This window comes from Chrysemys picta, chromosome 3 (assembly GCF_011386835.1).
Source record: "Chrysemys picta bellii isolate R12L10 chromosome 3, ASM1138683v2, whole genome shotgun sequence".
Lineage (NCBI taxonomy): Eukaryota > Metazoa > Chordata > Testudines > Emydidae > Chrysemys > Chrysemys picta.
This window is the reverse complement of record NC_088793.1, coordinates 17,233,231-17,247,790: the sequence shown is the minus strand read 5'-3', so window position 1 is coordinate 17,247,790 and position 14,560 is coordinate 17,233,231. Positions and strand designations below refer to the sequence as shown.

At 40.1% G+C, this 14,560-nt stretch overlaps 1 protein-coding gene across 30 annotated transcripts in view; it reads left to right on the top strand.

The window, feature by feature from the left end:
- SUPT3H (SPT3 homolog, SAGA and STAGA complex component) overlaps nucleotides 1-14,560 on the top strand; it is a 445,969-nt gene that overhangs the window by 355,897 nt on the left and 75,512 nt on the right. For 29 of the 30 annotated variants that reach the window (XM_065587541.1, XM_065587520.1, XM_005297387.3 and 26 more), the window contains 2 exons: nucleotides 8,609-8,684; nucleotides 11,562-11,674. In XM_065587541.1, the coding sequence (XP_065443613.1) occupies nucleotides 8,609-8,684; nucleotides 11,562-11,674 (189 nt within the window). Of the gene's footprint in view, nucleotides 1-3,974; nucleotides 4,278-8,608; nucleotides 8,685-11,561; nucleotides 11,675-14,560 lie in introns of those variants that run through there. The other variant, XM_065587545.1, reaches the window with a different exon arrangement.

Sequence of the window (14,560 nt, the reverse complement as noted above, 5' to 3'; positions counted from 1 at the left end):
ACTGTGAAAACTTTAAAATGAAATCAAAATAAAATTATTTTTCATCCTAGGTGGTAGGAGACAACAGGTAATGCTTTACCTCTTTTTTTTCTTCTTCTTCTTCTTCTTCTTCTTTTTTTCTGGTCTTCCTTTTTAGTCCTTCATGCTGAAAGTAAGATACAATGCAACACATTTTTGGAAGACTAAGCATACATTTACAGTGCCAGCTCCTATCTGCTGTATCCTTCAGCATGTTCCAAGGGAAGCATGCAGAATGTTTTAACTGTGCTGTATGCCACATAATTCAGCTTCTTAACTGCTTAGAATGACTAATAACCCACTGCCACGGGGACTGGCACTGTATTAAAAAGGTTTTTTTTCTTCAGCTAGATCATTAGGAAAGTGTCACTCACGTCATTCGTTGTACCTGGGTTCCAGGAGGAAACAAAATGCATCAACCTGCAATTGTAGCTAGCATATCCCTAGGGTTTCATAGCTTTCACTCTTCAGGTAAGTCCCCCAACAAGCAAATGTGTTTTTATTAGGGCTGTCAATTAATCGCAGTTAACTCACGCGATTAATTCAAAAAAAATTAATCATGATTATTCGCAGTTTAATTGCACTGTTAAATAATAGAATATCAATTGAAATTTATTAAATATTTTGGATTTTTTCTACATTTTCATATATATTGTATTCTGTGTTGTAATTGAAATCAAAGTGTGTATTATTTTGCTTACAAATATTTGCACTGTAAAAATGATAAACAAAAGAAATAGTTTTTTCAGTTCACCTCATACAGGTACTATAGTGCAATATCTTTGTCGTGAAAGTGCAATTTACATGTGTAGATTTTTTTTTTACATAACTGCACTCAGACAAAACAATGTAAAATTTCAGCGCCTGCAAGTCTACACAGTACTATTACTTTTTCAGCCAATCGCTAAAACAAACAAGTTTTTTACATTTAAGGGAGATAATGCAGCCCTCTTCTTATTTACAATGTCACCAGAAAATGAGAACAGGCGTTTGAATGGCACTTTTGTAGCCGGTATTGCAAGGTATTTACGTGCCAGATATGCTAAACATTTGTATGTCCCTTCATGCTTTGGCCAACATTCCAGAGGATATGCTTCCATGCTGATGATGCTCATTAAAAAAAAATAAGCATTAATTAAATTTCTGACTGAATGGCTTGGGGGAGAATTGTATGTCCCCTGCTCTGTTTTATCTGCCTTCTGCCATATATTTCCTGTTATAGCAGTCTTGGAGGATGACCCAGCACATGTTGTTCATTTTAAGAACACTTTCACTGCAGATTTCACAAAACGCAAAGAAGGTACCGATGTGAGACTTCTAAAGACAGCTACAGCACTCGACCCAAGGTTTAAGAATCTGAAGTGCCTACCAAAATCCGAGAGGGTCGAGGTATAGAGCATGATTTCAGAAATCTTAAAAGAGCAACACTCCAGTGCAGAAACTACAGAACCCGAACCACCAAAAAAGAAAATCAACCTTCTGCTGGTGGCATCTGACTCAGATAATAAAAATGAACATGCGTCAGTCTGCACTGCTTTGGATTATTATCAAGCAGCACCCGTCATCAGCATGGACACATGTCTTCTGGAATGGTGGGTGAAGCAAGAAGGGACATATGAATCTTTAGCGCATCTGGCATGTAAATATCTTGCGACGCTGGCTACAACAGTGCCATGAGAACATCTGTTCTCACTTCTAGGTGACATTGTAAACAAGAAGTGGGTAGCATTATCTCCTGCAAATTTGAACAAACTTGTTTGTCTGAGCGATTGACAGAACAAGAAGTAGGACTGAGTGGACTTGCAGGCTCTAAAATTTTACATTGTTTTATTATTGAGTGCAAGGTTTTTTGTACACAATTCTACATTTGTAAATTCAACTTTCATGATAAAGAGATTGCACTACAGTACTTGTATTAGGTGAATTGAAAAATACTATTTCTTTTGTTTTTTTACAGTGCAAATACTTGTAATCAAAAATAAATATTAAGTGAGCACTGTACACTTTGTATTCTGCATTGTAATTCAAATCAGCGTATTTGAAAATGTGGAAAACATCCAAAATATTTAAATAAATGGTATTCTGGTATTGTTTAATGGTGCGCTTAATTGCAATTAATTTTTGTAGTCACTTGACAGCCCTAATTTTTATACTGGAGCAAGAAGACATCTTTAGTTTTGTTATAGTTACTTGCTACCTGTCCCTTGGAAGAAAGTGAGAGAGACTTCCCCTCTGGTGCACTGTATTCCTTAGTTAGAAAATTCCTGAGTCAATGCAAGATTGTGATGTATCAACAATTTGTCTGTTGTTTGATTACCGTTGTCATTGCTGTCCCATTTAATTTAACGTAACTGCTCTGAGGTTTAATTTGTGAGTCTGGTACAATACTTGTGGTTACGATGCTGTGTGTTACAGGAACTGTGGGATGCTAGATGCTGTTGGACATAAGGCCTGTGATTGTGTGTTTAAAGTGTCACTGTTGTATACCCCCAGGGGGATGGGTTTATGCTAGATTTCCTTTTTCTTTGTGAGTTTAGTGGGGGTGGAAGGGATACAGGAATTTTTTCCCCAACAATTGTAACCTCTCATATAAATCTGTTTTTCCTTATCTAGTTATTTCCCTATGTACACAAGGATGCTGTCAACAGTTAGTCATATGAAGATACTAATTTACCTCTTGGTACCTGAATAACAGTTCTTTATTACCATCTTGCTCTGGACAACATTGCGAGGGTTGTCCATTCCCTATAACTGTCCTGTATTGAATGAGTGCATGGCCTTGGTACATGATTTGACTTGCATCACCCATAAATAGATCAAACAAAAGTAAATAAAGTCTGAAACCATTTGAACTATTAGGTATACAGAAGCTAATGGAGAATTACTGTTAGTTCACACTAAGGAATGAAAATTTTCAGAAGAAATTACTGTTTATTTTCACACAAGAGATTTTCAAAATTGTCTAATGGATTTAGGAGCACAGATCCTATTTAGGAGCATGAGTGCAGTCCTTGGGAATACTTCTGATACCCAAACTGTTGTGTAGACTGATATTTCAGGTCATCAGAACTGTTTTCTGCTAAATTAGAATCTGTAACAAAAGCTCTGTTGTCTTCAGAGGAGCCTGTAGAAAAGAATTCTTCCATTGCCTGCAGTCCTGCTTTCTGGCAAACGTGTATCATATACCATAATGGAAAAAGTTCAATGAAAAATTTGACAATTGCTACAAAATGTAAACCCAGGCAAGCAGAACAGAGGAGGTGGAGGAATGTATGGTACACAGAAAAGGAACTGAGAACATAAAATAATGAAATACAACATCTGTCCTTGCAGTTAGGTCTCACAAAAGAGAATAAATATGAGGCATTAGACGTTAACACTAAAGCTTCACTACAAGTCAGAGTGACTGAAGAGGTGGAGAACACCTGGATATTTTTCTAAACATTTAAGTGACTACAGTATTAAATTTAATGACTAATCTTGAACATGTCCACAAAACTCCACACAGACGTACATTTGTTGAGCTACTCTTGAAGAAGTTGACTGTGCAAACAGCTTCATTGAGAACTTTTTAGAACAGGTGGAATTTTTTTGCAACTAGGGCTTGCCTGTGTATAATACAGAGAGTCTAATATCCTTGTGGTGCAACAGCCTTGGGTGACTAGCCCGCTGTTTTTTCCAGTCATTGCACAAGCACCATCACTGCAAATTCCTACACAGCGCTGCCATTCCAAGCCAGAATCAAAGACAAAAGTATCCCAAAGTGCAGAGCTGTTCCTCTGTTACACACTGTAGTAATGACCGACAGAACAGAAATTCCTCTTGGAGTTTTTTGTCATTCTCAAATTTTATGTACGTCAGCAACTGAGCAACACCCGAGAGCCGTTTTATCAAATAGAATGTGAAACAGAAGGAATTCACTTAATTTTGGCAATCACTTGTTCAGTCGTGTCATTTGACATATTGTGAATATGCCTGGCAATATTGTCGTTAGACAGGAGAATCGAATCAAGTTGAGTCACTGCACCTTGCCCCAATATAATCAAAACCATTTTCTTGGCATGTGGCTGAAAAAACTTTCTCCAATAGTGTGCGGTTTCCTAGTTTTAGTTATCCAGTATGACACATCAAAAGATTCCTCAAGGGTTTTCTCATTTGCTGTAGCTGCTGTTCTCAGTACTGTTTTCTGGCCCTGTAGCACTCTGTTTTTGCTGAAAAAAAATCAAGTGGTTTTGTTTGAAGAGTACTGTGCCGTGTCGGTAAGTGCTGCAACGTTTTTGTAGGTCTTAAGCTATACTTTGCCGGAACTTCGCGACACACCAAACACTGTGGCTGTGAGTTGTCCTCAAAATCAGTCCATGTAAATCCACGTTCCAAATGTTTCGGATCATATTTGTGGTTTCTTGGATTTTTCCTGCTCTTAGGATTGTTGCTGTCAACCCTTCTTTGGCTGTGAGTGGCAATCAACTCCCCTTCATTACCCTTCATTACCCCACTTTCCTCCAATTTTCTTGAGAAAACGGTCCATGGCTAAAATTATTTCTACAGCAACTTTTCAAACTGGCTTCAACCACAACGTGCTCAGTCAGTTGCTAGGTAACCATTTCAGACAGTTCTGATAGGCACGTGTCTGCGAAAAGAAGTGGCGCACAGAGCCGGCGTTACAGGGTGGCAAGCAAGGCAATTGCCCAGGTCCCCACGCCACAGTGGGCCCCGCAAAGTTAAGTTGCTCAAGCTTTGGGTTCAGCCCACATAGGCGGGCCTGAGCTCAGGCTTCAGCTTTCTGCCCCGGGCCCCCCGGAGTCTAATGCCAGCCCTGGCAACCCCATTAAAATGAACTCATGACCCACTGTTTGAGAACTGCTGATTTAAACTATTCTTAAAAACCTCCGAAGACTGAGATTCCACAACTTCCCTAGGCAATTTGTTCCAGGGCTTCACTACCCTGACAGGAAGTTTTTCCTAATGCCCAACCTAAACCTCCCTTGCTGCAATTTAAGCCCATTGCTTCTTCTCCTATCCTCAGAGGTTAACAAGAACAATTTTTCGCCCTTCTCCTTGTAACAATCTTTTATGTGCTTGAAAACTGTTATCATGTCTCCCCCTCAGTCTTCTTCTCTCCAAACGAAACAAACCCATTTTTAAAAAATTTTCCTCATAGGTCATGTTTTCTAGAAATTTTAATCTTTTTTTGTTGCTGTCCTCTGGACTTGTTCCAATTTGTCCACATTTTTCCTGAAATGTGGCACCCAAACTGGAAACAATGCTCCAGTTGAGGCCTTATCAGTGTGGAGTAGAGGAAGAATTACTTCTCGTGTCTTGCTTACACACTACTGCTAATACAACTCAGAATTGTGTTTGCTTTTTTTTTTTTGCAACTGTTTCTTGATGTTGAATCATATTTAGTTTGTGATTCACTATAGCCCCCTGGATCCCTTTTCACAGTACTCCTTCGTAGGCAGTCATTTTCCATTTTATATATGTGCAATTAATTGTTCCTTCCTAAGTGGAGTACTTTGCATTTGTCCTTAGTGAATTTCATTCTATTTACTTCAGACCCTTTCTCCAGATTGTCCAGATCATTTTGAATTTTAATCCTATCCTCCAAAGCACTTTCAACTCCTCCCAGCTTGATATTGTCTGCGTAAACTTCATAAATGTACTCTCTATACCATTATCTAAATAATTTATTAAGATATTGAACTGAACTCGACCCAGACTGTTTCCTGCGAGACCCCACTTGATATGCCCTTCCAGCTTGACTGTGAACTCTTGATAACTATTCTCTGGGAACAGTTTTCCAACCAGTTATGCACTCACCTTATAGTAGCTCCATGTAGACTATATTTCCCTAATTTGTTTATGAGAAGGTCATGCAAGACCGTATTAAAAAAAAAAGTACTAAAGTCAAGATATACCACATTTATCGCTGTTTGATTTGTAATTTTGATATGTTAACTCTGGCTAGATGCACTAAGTGTAAATTTATGGATTGTGGTTCAATTGGCCACTCCTATTCTAAGATTGTACTGTTGGTGCCAAAATTTTGCTTTTGTTAGGTTGAATGGTTTTCCTTTATTCGTTAAATTAGAGTTTGGAAGGAGGTGACACTCCCCTCTCTAAGATTAAGGTAACATACTTTTCTTATTTGAGAGATTTGAGTGAACTGCTATCTGCTACAGAAAAGGACAATCATTTAGTATCATCTAACCACCTCTGCCTGCCTCCAGTTTATGAAGGGTGTGGCGATTTGGACCATTAAAAAGCTGTGTCCCCTTAATCCCTAGCCTCGGGTACACTGCTTTGCTGTCAGAACATCCACTTCTGGCCTGCTCACACAGCCTTCACTATGCAAATTAGCTCCCAGCTAAATTATGCTAACACTTTGATCAGTCACTCATGAACTACATCCAGAGCAACACCCCCAAATTCTAAGTCCCAGCCTTGTCTCCATAGAAATGTGTGTCTTGTACTGCTCAATACACTTTTTAACAGTATAAGCTCATATGAAGTCTGTCATTTCATCAAAGGAAAATGATAATGCACCAGCCTTGTTATCCCAAATGGACTTTCTTACACACCCTAATCCAAATACACTGGTTAAGATAAAACAATAAGATAAGTTTATTAACTACAGAAAGATAGATTTTAAGTGATTACAAGTGATGATGCATAAAAGTCAGGATTGGTTACAACATAAAATAAAAGGATAAAATGCAAGCTAATATCTAACTTCAAAAGCTAGGTGAACTTAAAATCAAAAAGGTTTTGTCTCACCATACGCTGCAGTAAATTTCACAGGTTGAGTCTCCTTTCAGCCTAGAACCCCTCTCCCTTAGTTCTGTTATTTGAGATGCATTGATGTCATAAGCAGAGATGAAGGAGGAGAGAGGTAAATTGGAGGTCACTGTTTCTCATTCTTGTTCCACCCTCCCCTTTTGGAGGCTTACCCCCAGCTGAGGTGCTGGTGACAAGTAGTCTCTTGTGGATGTGAAGTCTGACCCATCCCTGTGATGAAATGTAAATTTATTGTCTACACCTTTCCCCCTGTTGGAGAATGGCCGCTTAAACTGGTGATAGCTCTTTAATACCTGGCAGGGGTCCAGTGTGTCTTTGTCTCTGAAAAACTGGTTTGTGGGTGTTACCTGGAATTACAGCATATTTTAGTAACTATCATACAGTAGAATCTCAAAACTTCACATATAGTATTGCTACACAAATTCTAACAGGATAATGATATTCAGCAGATGATGACTTTTCAAACGATATCTCACAAGGCATACTTGTACAAAATTTATCATAGTCTTGTAAAAGTGGTGAACATAACAGTATAGACTGTCACAGAGGGTGTAAAGTCAACTATATGGGATAGATCCTCAGCTAGTGTAAATCAGTATTGCTCCATTGAAGTCAATGGGACTCAAACGTGCTTAAAATTAAATATAAACATAAATGTGTGGTTGAATCTTGGCCTAAATATGGTGTTGCAGATATTTGGAGGGGTTGCTGTATATAACTGTGTTCGGTTTGAATACTTCAACTGTTTTGAGGCACTGTGTTACATAAGAATTTATTTTACATTTAACTATAGCTGTATGAAATACAATTAAAACTATCCTATAGAATGTTTTTTTTCTCAAATGGAATTTAATTAATTACCCTGTTTAATTTTCACTTTCTTCCTCTCCTAGCTGCCTTCGCTTTCTGAAGAATAAAAATGAAGGCACACGTTATCAGTTAAAATGCCAGCAATTACCATCCCAGTGCTGCTGCATGTACCAAGTTGGTGTGGAGCAGAGTTCACCTCTATTGCTCTCCTGCTGACATAGTGCATCCCCACAGCGGTTTCATTAGTGTCTATTTCAAAAAGATTTAGGGCTCAGGCTATGTCTACACTATCACTTATGTTGGTATAACTTGTGTCACTCAGGCATGCGAATAAGCCACCTCCCGAGTGACATAAGCTACACTGACCTAAGCGCTGGTGTGGACAGTGCTATGTCAATGGAAAACGTCTCCTGCCTTCAGAGCTACCGCCGCTCGCTGGGGATGGATTAATTAAGTCGACAGGAGAGTTCTTTCCCATCGGCTTAGAGCAGCTATACTGAGAAGTTACAGCAGTGCAACTGCATCAGTGCAACTGGCTGCTGTAACCTCTCTAGTGTAGCCATAGCCTCAGTTATGCAAGATGCTAAGCCCTTTGGCCTTGACTCAGGAAAACACAAGTATGTGCTTAACATTAAGCACACAGTGGGACTACTCACTGACTTAAATTTAAATGTGTATTTAAGTGTTTTCCTGGCTCAGGGCCATAGTACTCAGCACCTTGCAGGCTTGAGCCCCAACTGTTGTGCTGCATAAGGAACATATTTAAGCAAACTTCTGGAATCAAAATTCTGAATCTTACCGTTGGCAAATATTGCCCATGAGAAATAACCGAACCGTGTGTTGTTTTTGTGCATCTTATTCCTGTCAAAACAACATTTAATTTTTGGGTTAACGTCAGAATTTTGTGGGTGGCATTTATTTTGCAGTATGTGGTTCTTGTTTGAATAGGGTGCATTATTTAAATCTACCCGTTGTTTTTCAGAGAGCAGAAAGACAAACACGAATGATGGACTCAGCCCAGTATGCAGAATTTTGTGAAAGTCGTCAGTTAAGCTTTTGTAAGTACTACCACATAACTCCTGCATAGTATTTAGATGTGCAGTTACTTTATGTACACTGTAGAATCTAATTGATACATTTCTTGGAAATGTATTTATTTAATGCATGAAAGAGTATGTTAGGTTCTCTGTCCTCAGAACTTCTAAGTGATGCTAATTTATTACACTGTATTGAGATCAGGCAGACTATTTTACTTATTTTTATATTTCCCAGATTTCATATAATGCAAATACTCTGGTGCTGAGTGCTAGTATAAAATCCATAAATAGACAGATAAAACTTTTAACTGGTTTATGTATTAAAATAACCACATTTGTATTCAGTTTACCTTGGTATTGTTATACACAGCTGATTAATGAAGTACACCCTCCAGGTTCTGATTACTTCTGAAGGTATCTAAAATTAACTAATGGTAGTATGTTTTCCTTTTTATTTCTACATCCATAGACAATACAAAGAACTTACTAAAGAGGCTTTTCTATTTTAAGCCATAACCTCCTGCTGTGGAATTTATTCAACATTAGCCAAATTCATCAGTACACACCATTCCAACACTAATAACATGATGACAGAATTAGGGCTTTACTAGCACTGAAAACCAGCTTACTAGAAATGCTTGTGGGCTACAACTATAATGGGTTATAAATTAATGGGCTTGATCATGTAGCAAAACATCACTACAGAAGCGGTTAAGACATGACTAAGGCTTCGGGTTAAAGGTCAAAGAGAAAGTGAGGTGAAAGCTAGTGAAAAGCATGACAAAATAGCACATGACCCTACAATACAAAATTGAACACAATGGTGTCTTTAAATGAGAGACGCTTATCTTGTTCTTTATAACAAGGCATTTGAATTGGGTGCATGAGTGATTCATTTATGTATCATAAAGTGCAAATAAATGACACATCCAAAATAGCGCTCTATGTAAATGTCAGCAAATGTAGGAAAACATGTTTTGTAAGCCTTTATTCTTTTCCTGATTCAATATGTTTTGAAAGCTCAGTTGTAATTTGGCATCACACATCTGTGAACCATTAGGTAAATGGTACTTCAGATTGGGGTGATTTCAGCTAATGAGAGGTTTGTGATAATGCCATTTTTAAACCTAAAAATTATAATCAGAACTCAGCACAAATATAAATCTTCGGTTTACAAAATAACATTGAATGTTGATGAACTGGAGATCATGATTATTTTTTTAAATGATCTGCTAGATAATTTTGTTACATTTTTGAATAACCATGGCCTCATTTTCCCCTCACATTTAATATCAATCAAGTTGTTAGTTGATATCAATGGGGTTTTACTGGTGTAAAACTAGTGAGGAGAATCATACTCACAATTTCATTGCCTAGCATAAAGCAAACCAGATAATACAGTAATGTGCTAAATGGCACATGTCCTTTTATTAAAAATTAAGACAAAATACTATTTTCCATGTTTCCCTTAGTTGTAATAGAAATTGAATTTTAAAACTGCAGTGTGTTTAAAATAATAAACCCATATTACTGTAAGATAAAGCCATGTATTAGCTCCTGAAGAGTCACCCAATCTTACAGTAGTATTATAATTACTTAGTTATATAACACCATAAATCTGTATGGCATTTTAAAAACTGGTGGAAGAAAAGATCCCTGCCCCAAATACCAAACAGTCTAAGACGGCATGTGTAAATATTCGAGCCAATGCTTCTGATCCTGCTACCTGTCGTTTACTCATCCTCAAATTCTCCTACTTCGGCTTCTTTTCCTCAGCCAACCAGTATATCCTTGTTTCCCTGTCCTAAAATATGACCCTTGATAACAGCTGCCTTTCCAACCAACACCTAATCTCTCTTCTCCCTTTACCTCCAGGCTGACTGAACAGGCTGTTTACAACTCTATATCAAATTACTCTCCCACCCCAGATTCCCTCCAGTTGATTTCTACCCTCTTCACAAACAGCTTTCACCAAAAGCACTAAGGACTTCCTCCTGGCCAAGTTTCTTTCATCTTTCTCTAGTCATTGATACCATTGTTCACTCTCTCCTTAACAACATTTTATCCTCCCTTTGGCCTTTCCTGGTTCTCCTCTTAATTTTCCTGCCATTCCGTCAGTGTCACTTTGGCCTTCCCACCTCCTCCCCTCTTTGTGCAAGCCCCCATGGCTCTCTGTCTCTGCCCATCTTTTCTTTTTTTTCCTCTGCCTTATTCCTGAGGTATCCTGAGAGTGTGTGAGATCAAAGCATTATTTCTGTGCTGATGATTTACAGATCTACATGGCTGCACTTTTTATTTCCCTCTGCCTAATACCGCATTTCAGACATACCCAGCGAATCATGCTGGATAGCTTGTCATCCTCCAAGACCCTAACATAGTTAAAACTGAGCTCCTTAATTTTCCTTCTAAATCACTTCCACCTTTCATCATCGCTGTTGATAACATCCTTATCCTCCTCACTCAGGTTTGCAGCCTCAGAGCCATCTTGGATTCCTCCTATCTTTATCACCATTCATCCAAGGGGTGACACAAACCTGCTTTTTCTTCTACCCTAATACATTGTAATTCCAACCCTTCCTGTCTGTCCCCACAGTTAAATGTTTGTCCATACGGTAATCTCCTGCCTTGATTACTGCAGCTTTTTCTCCTTCTTTCCTTCATGATGGTCATAGCTTTCCCTTATAGGCTGCCCCAAATGCTGCCTGTGAAATTCGCATCTTTACCCATTAATCTCACTGTCTCATTCTAACCCCCTCTTTGAATCCCTCTTTCTTGCCCTTCACATCAAGTTTCAGTTTTACTGTTTGACTTTTACCCTGTCAGATGTAGAATTAAGCAAATAAGAGGGTAGATCTGTTGTTAACATTAACTTCTGTTCACTTTGTTTTGAACTGACAGCCAAGAAAGCTTCCAAGTTTCGTGATTGGCTGGACTGCAGCAGCATGGAAATAAAACCAAATGCAGTTGCCATGGAGATTTTGGCATATTTAGCATACGAGACTGTGGCACAGGTAAGGGAATGTGCTATACTTACTGTGATACAGCAGAACAAATGTAACTAGTAATCTTAAACATCTTTCAACTAATCTCAGCAGGCACTTCAGGCTGTGTGTTAACATTTCTTCAAAGTGTATTTGACCTTTCAAGGGATTATCTCTGGATTCCTTTCTAACTTTCATGTAATTGGCTGTATCTGAGCTTTTGTACTGTACCGTGCTCATTGCTCTGGTGTGTAAATGGCACTTTTGGCTAACGGTTATAGCAAAAGATCTGCAGCTAGGAGGCCACTGAAACCACTCACTTTTCTATGTGAGTTCTGGCAATTCACTTGGATTCAGTCATCCCAACTAAGCAACAGAGGGTCCTGTGGACCCTCTGTTGCTTTTTACAGATTCAGACTAACACGGCTACCCCTCTGATACTTGTCATCCCAACTGTAAATAAAAGGTAGGGGCCAAGCCTCTTTAGGTAGACAAATTACTCAGTAAATTTATAAAAGGTGATGAGAAAGGTGGTTCTTTGAGTGCTGATTCCTATGTGTATTCCACATGTGCCCGAGTCCAGAGGTTCATGAAAAGCAGTGTCTGTTGGCCCACATATGTGCAATTGCTCTCCAAGCATGAACTAGGGAGCAGAGCCTAAAGCTGCCAAATCCAAGGACACATCATTCAGGGCTTCTATAAGAGTAAGAGGCACTCTCATGGATGCAAGGACAGATCCCCATTCAGGTCTGTTCCTGAGAGAAGAGATCCCTCCCTGACCCCATCCAAGTTGGGCAAATTTTCATACACACATCCTAATGGCTCAGAACTGCCGAAGGCCCCAGGCAGGCAGTTAAAACACAGAAGAAAAAGGATCCATGGGTTCTCTTGGTGGCTCTGACTCCTAAACATAAAGACTGGCATCCATTGGCTCATCTAAGCACGCAGAACCTGACTCTATGGCAGTCCCAGCCCATTCTTCTAAGGATCAGCCACCTGCAACCTCTTGGGATGCATCAGAATCATCAGTCCTGACCGCCCGTACACCCTGAACCCTGGGACATGTGGACACTCATGTCTCATCCCCTCTCCTCTCAGACCCGGTCCCCTGAGAGATATCGCCACACCGGAGGACAAATCTACTTCAGTAACTCAAGAATCCTCCCTGCTCCAACCCTGACTCTGGCGTGTTCACCTTCCATACCCTATGAGTAGAGCCAGAGCAGGACTCTGACTTGGATGAGTCAGATACTCTGGCCAGCCATTCATCTCCTTGCAGAGAGATAAGTCCTGACAGGGAGTTGAGGAGAACTGGATGCCCTCCTCCCAGTTTTGACTTTTCCAAGAACCGCTGCTACCCAGTACCATAAGGTTCCTCTCAACTGATTAACCCCTCCTTTTGGCCTTCCTAGGGTTCATGGGACCCATATGGCAGGCATCCAGGATCTGTGCATGAGTCCTATGCACCTCTCCCATACAGCATCTCCCGGAGGCTGAAATTGAGCCACATCTGCAGGTACTTACAGGAATCTCATCCTCATTTCTGCACAAAGCAATTACTCTGTCTTCACCATCTCTGCCAGACAACCATAAGCAGTACCAGGAACTACTGTAGACGATAGCAAATGACCTTCAGATCCCTATGGAGGAGATCCAGGATTCCCAACACTGGCTCCTTGACAGTCTTCAACCAACGGCAAGCAAAGTGGCACTCCGGGTAAATGAGATCATCATGGAGCCAGCCATAGGGTCCCTTCTGCACCCCCACAGGTAAAAGAGCTGAGAGGTGCTATTTCATCCTGCACCCAACTCACGGATTCGGTGACTACCACAACCTCCGTAACATAATCGTAGCCTTAATTGTCAGGCTTTGTTAGTGAAATATGATTTTAACAACTGCTCTACACTGGCAGACTTTAAGGACAAATTTCCCCATGAGGACCGAGCCCAAAATCAAACCTTTCTTTAGGAAGGCAGACTAGTGGCAAAAACATTCCTACATGGCATCTAGAGGGCTAGCCACTACTCTGTTTATGAGGTGTGAGTTTTGGCTTCACTCTTCATGGTTCCATGCAGAGGTGCAGAACATCATAGAGGACTTACCATTCAACAAGAAAACTGATGAGTCTCTACACTCATTTAAAGATTCGAGATTGACCCTCTGCTCCCTGGGAATTTGCATTTTGGCCCTGAAGAGAAAACACGCCAGACAAGTGTATAGGTCAAGACCACCCCCTCCACAAACATCCTACCATCAGCATTCAGCTGAGCCTCCATGCAAGCAACAGAGAGTTTAGAGACCTCGATTTTCAGCTCCCTCTACATCCACGATCTCCACCTATTGCCACCCATCTACCCAGGGCTACATTTGACGCCTCAGTTGAGAATTACCTATCTTTATGGATGCCAACCACTTCTATTCTGTCCCTTGCCGCTCCACTCCCCCCCAATCTTTGGGAGCCTTCTCTCACTTTTTTGCTCACAATTTGGACTCTCTCATGACAGACAAGTGGGTTCTAGAAATCATCCACCATGATTACTCCATCAAACTTATCTCCCTTTCTTCCCACAAACCCCATTCCTGGTTCTTCAAGGACCACTCTCATGAGGAGATTCTTTGCCAGGAGGCAGATTCTCTTCTCCAACAGTGGCCAATAGAACAAGTGCAATCTCAGTATGAAGGGAGAGGGTTCTATTCCCCATATTTGTTAGTCCCCAAAAAAGATGAGGGTTGGAGACCCATTCTGGACCTTTGACAACCGAACATCTTTATTCAAAAGTCAGAATGCAGGATGGTTATACTAGCTTCAGTAATCCCCTTTGTACAGGAGGGAATGTGGTTCGAGGCTTTCAACATAGAGGACACCTACTTTCATATAGTGTCCTTCCCTTCTACTAGCAACAGCACCCAGAGTA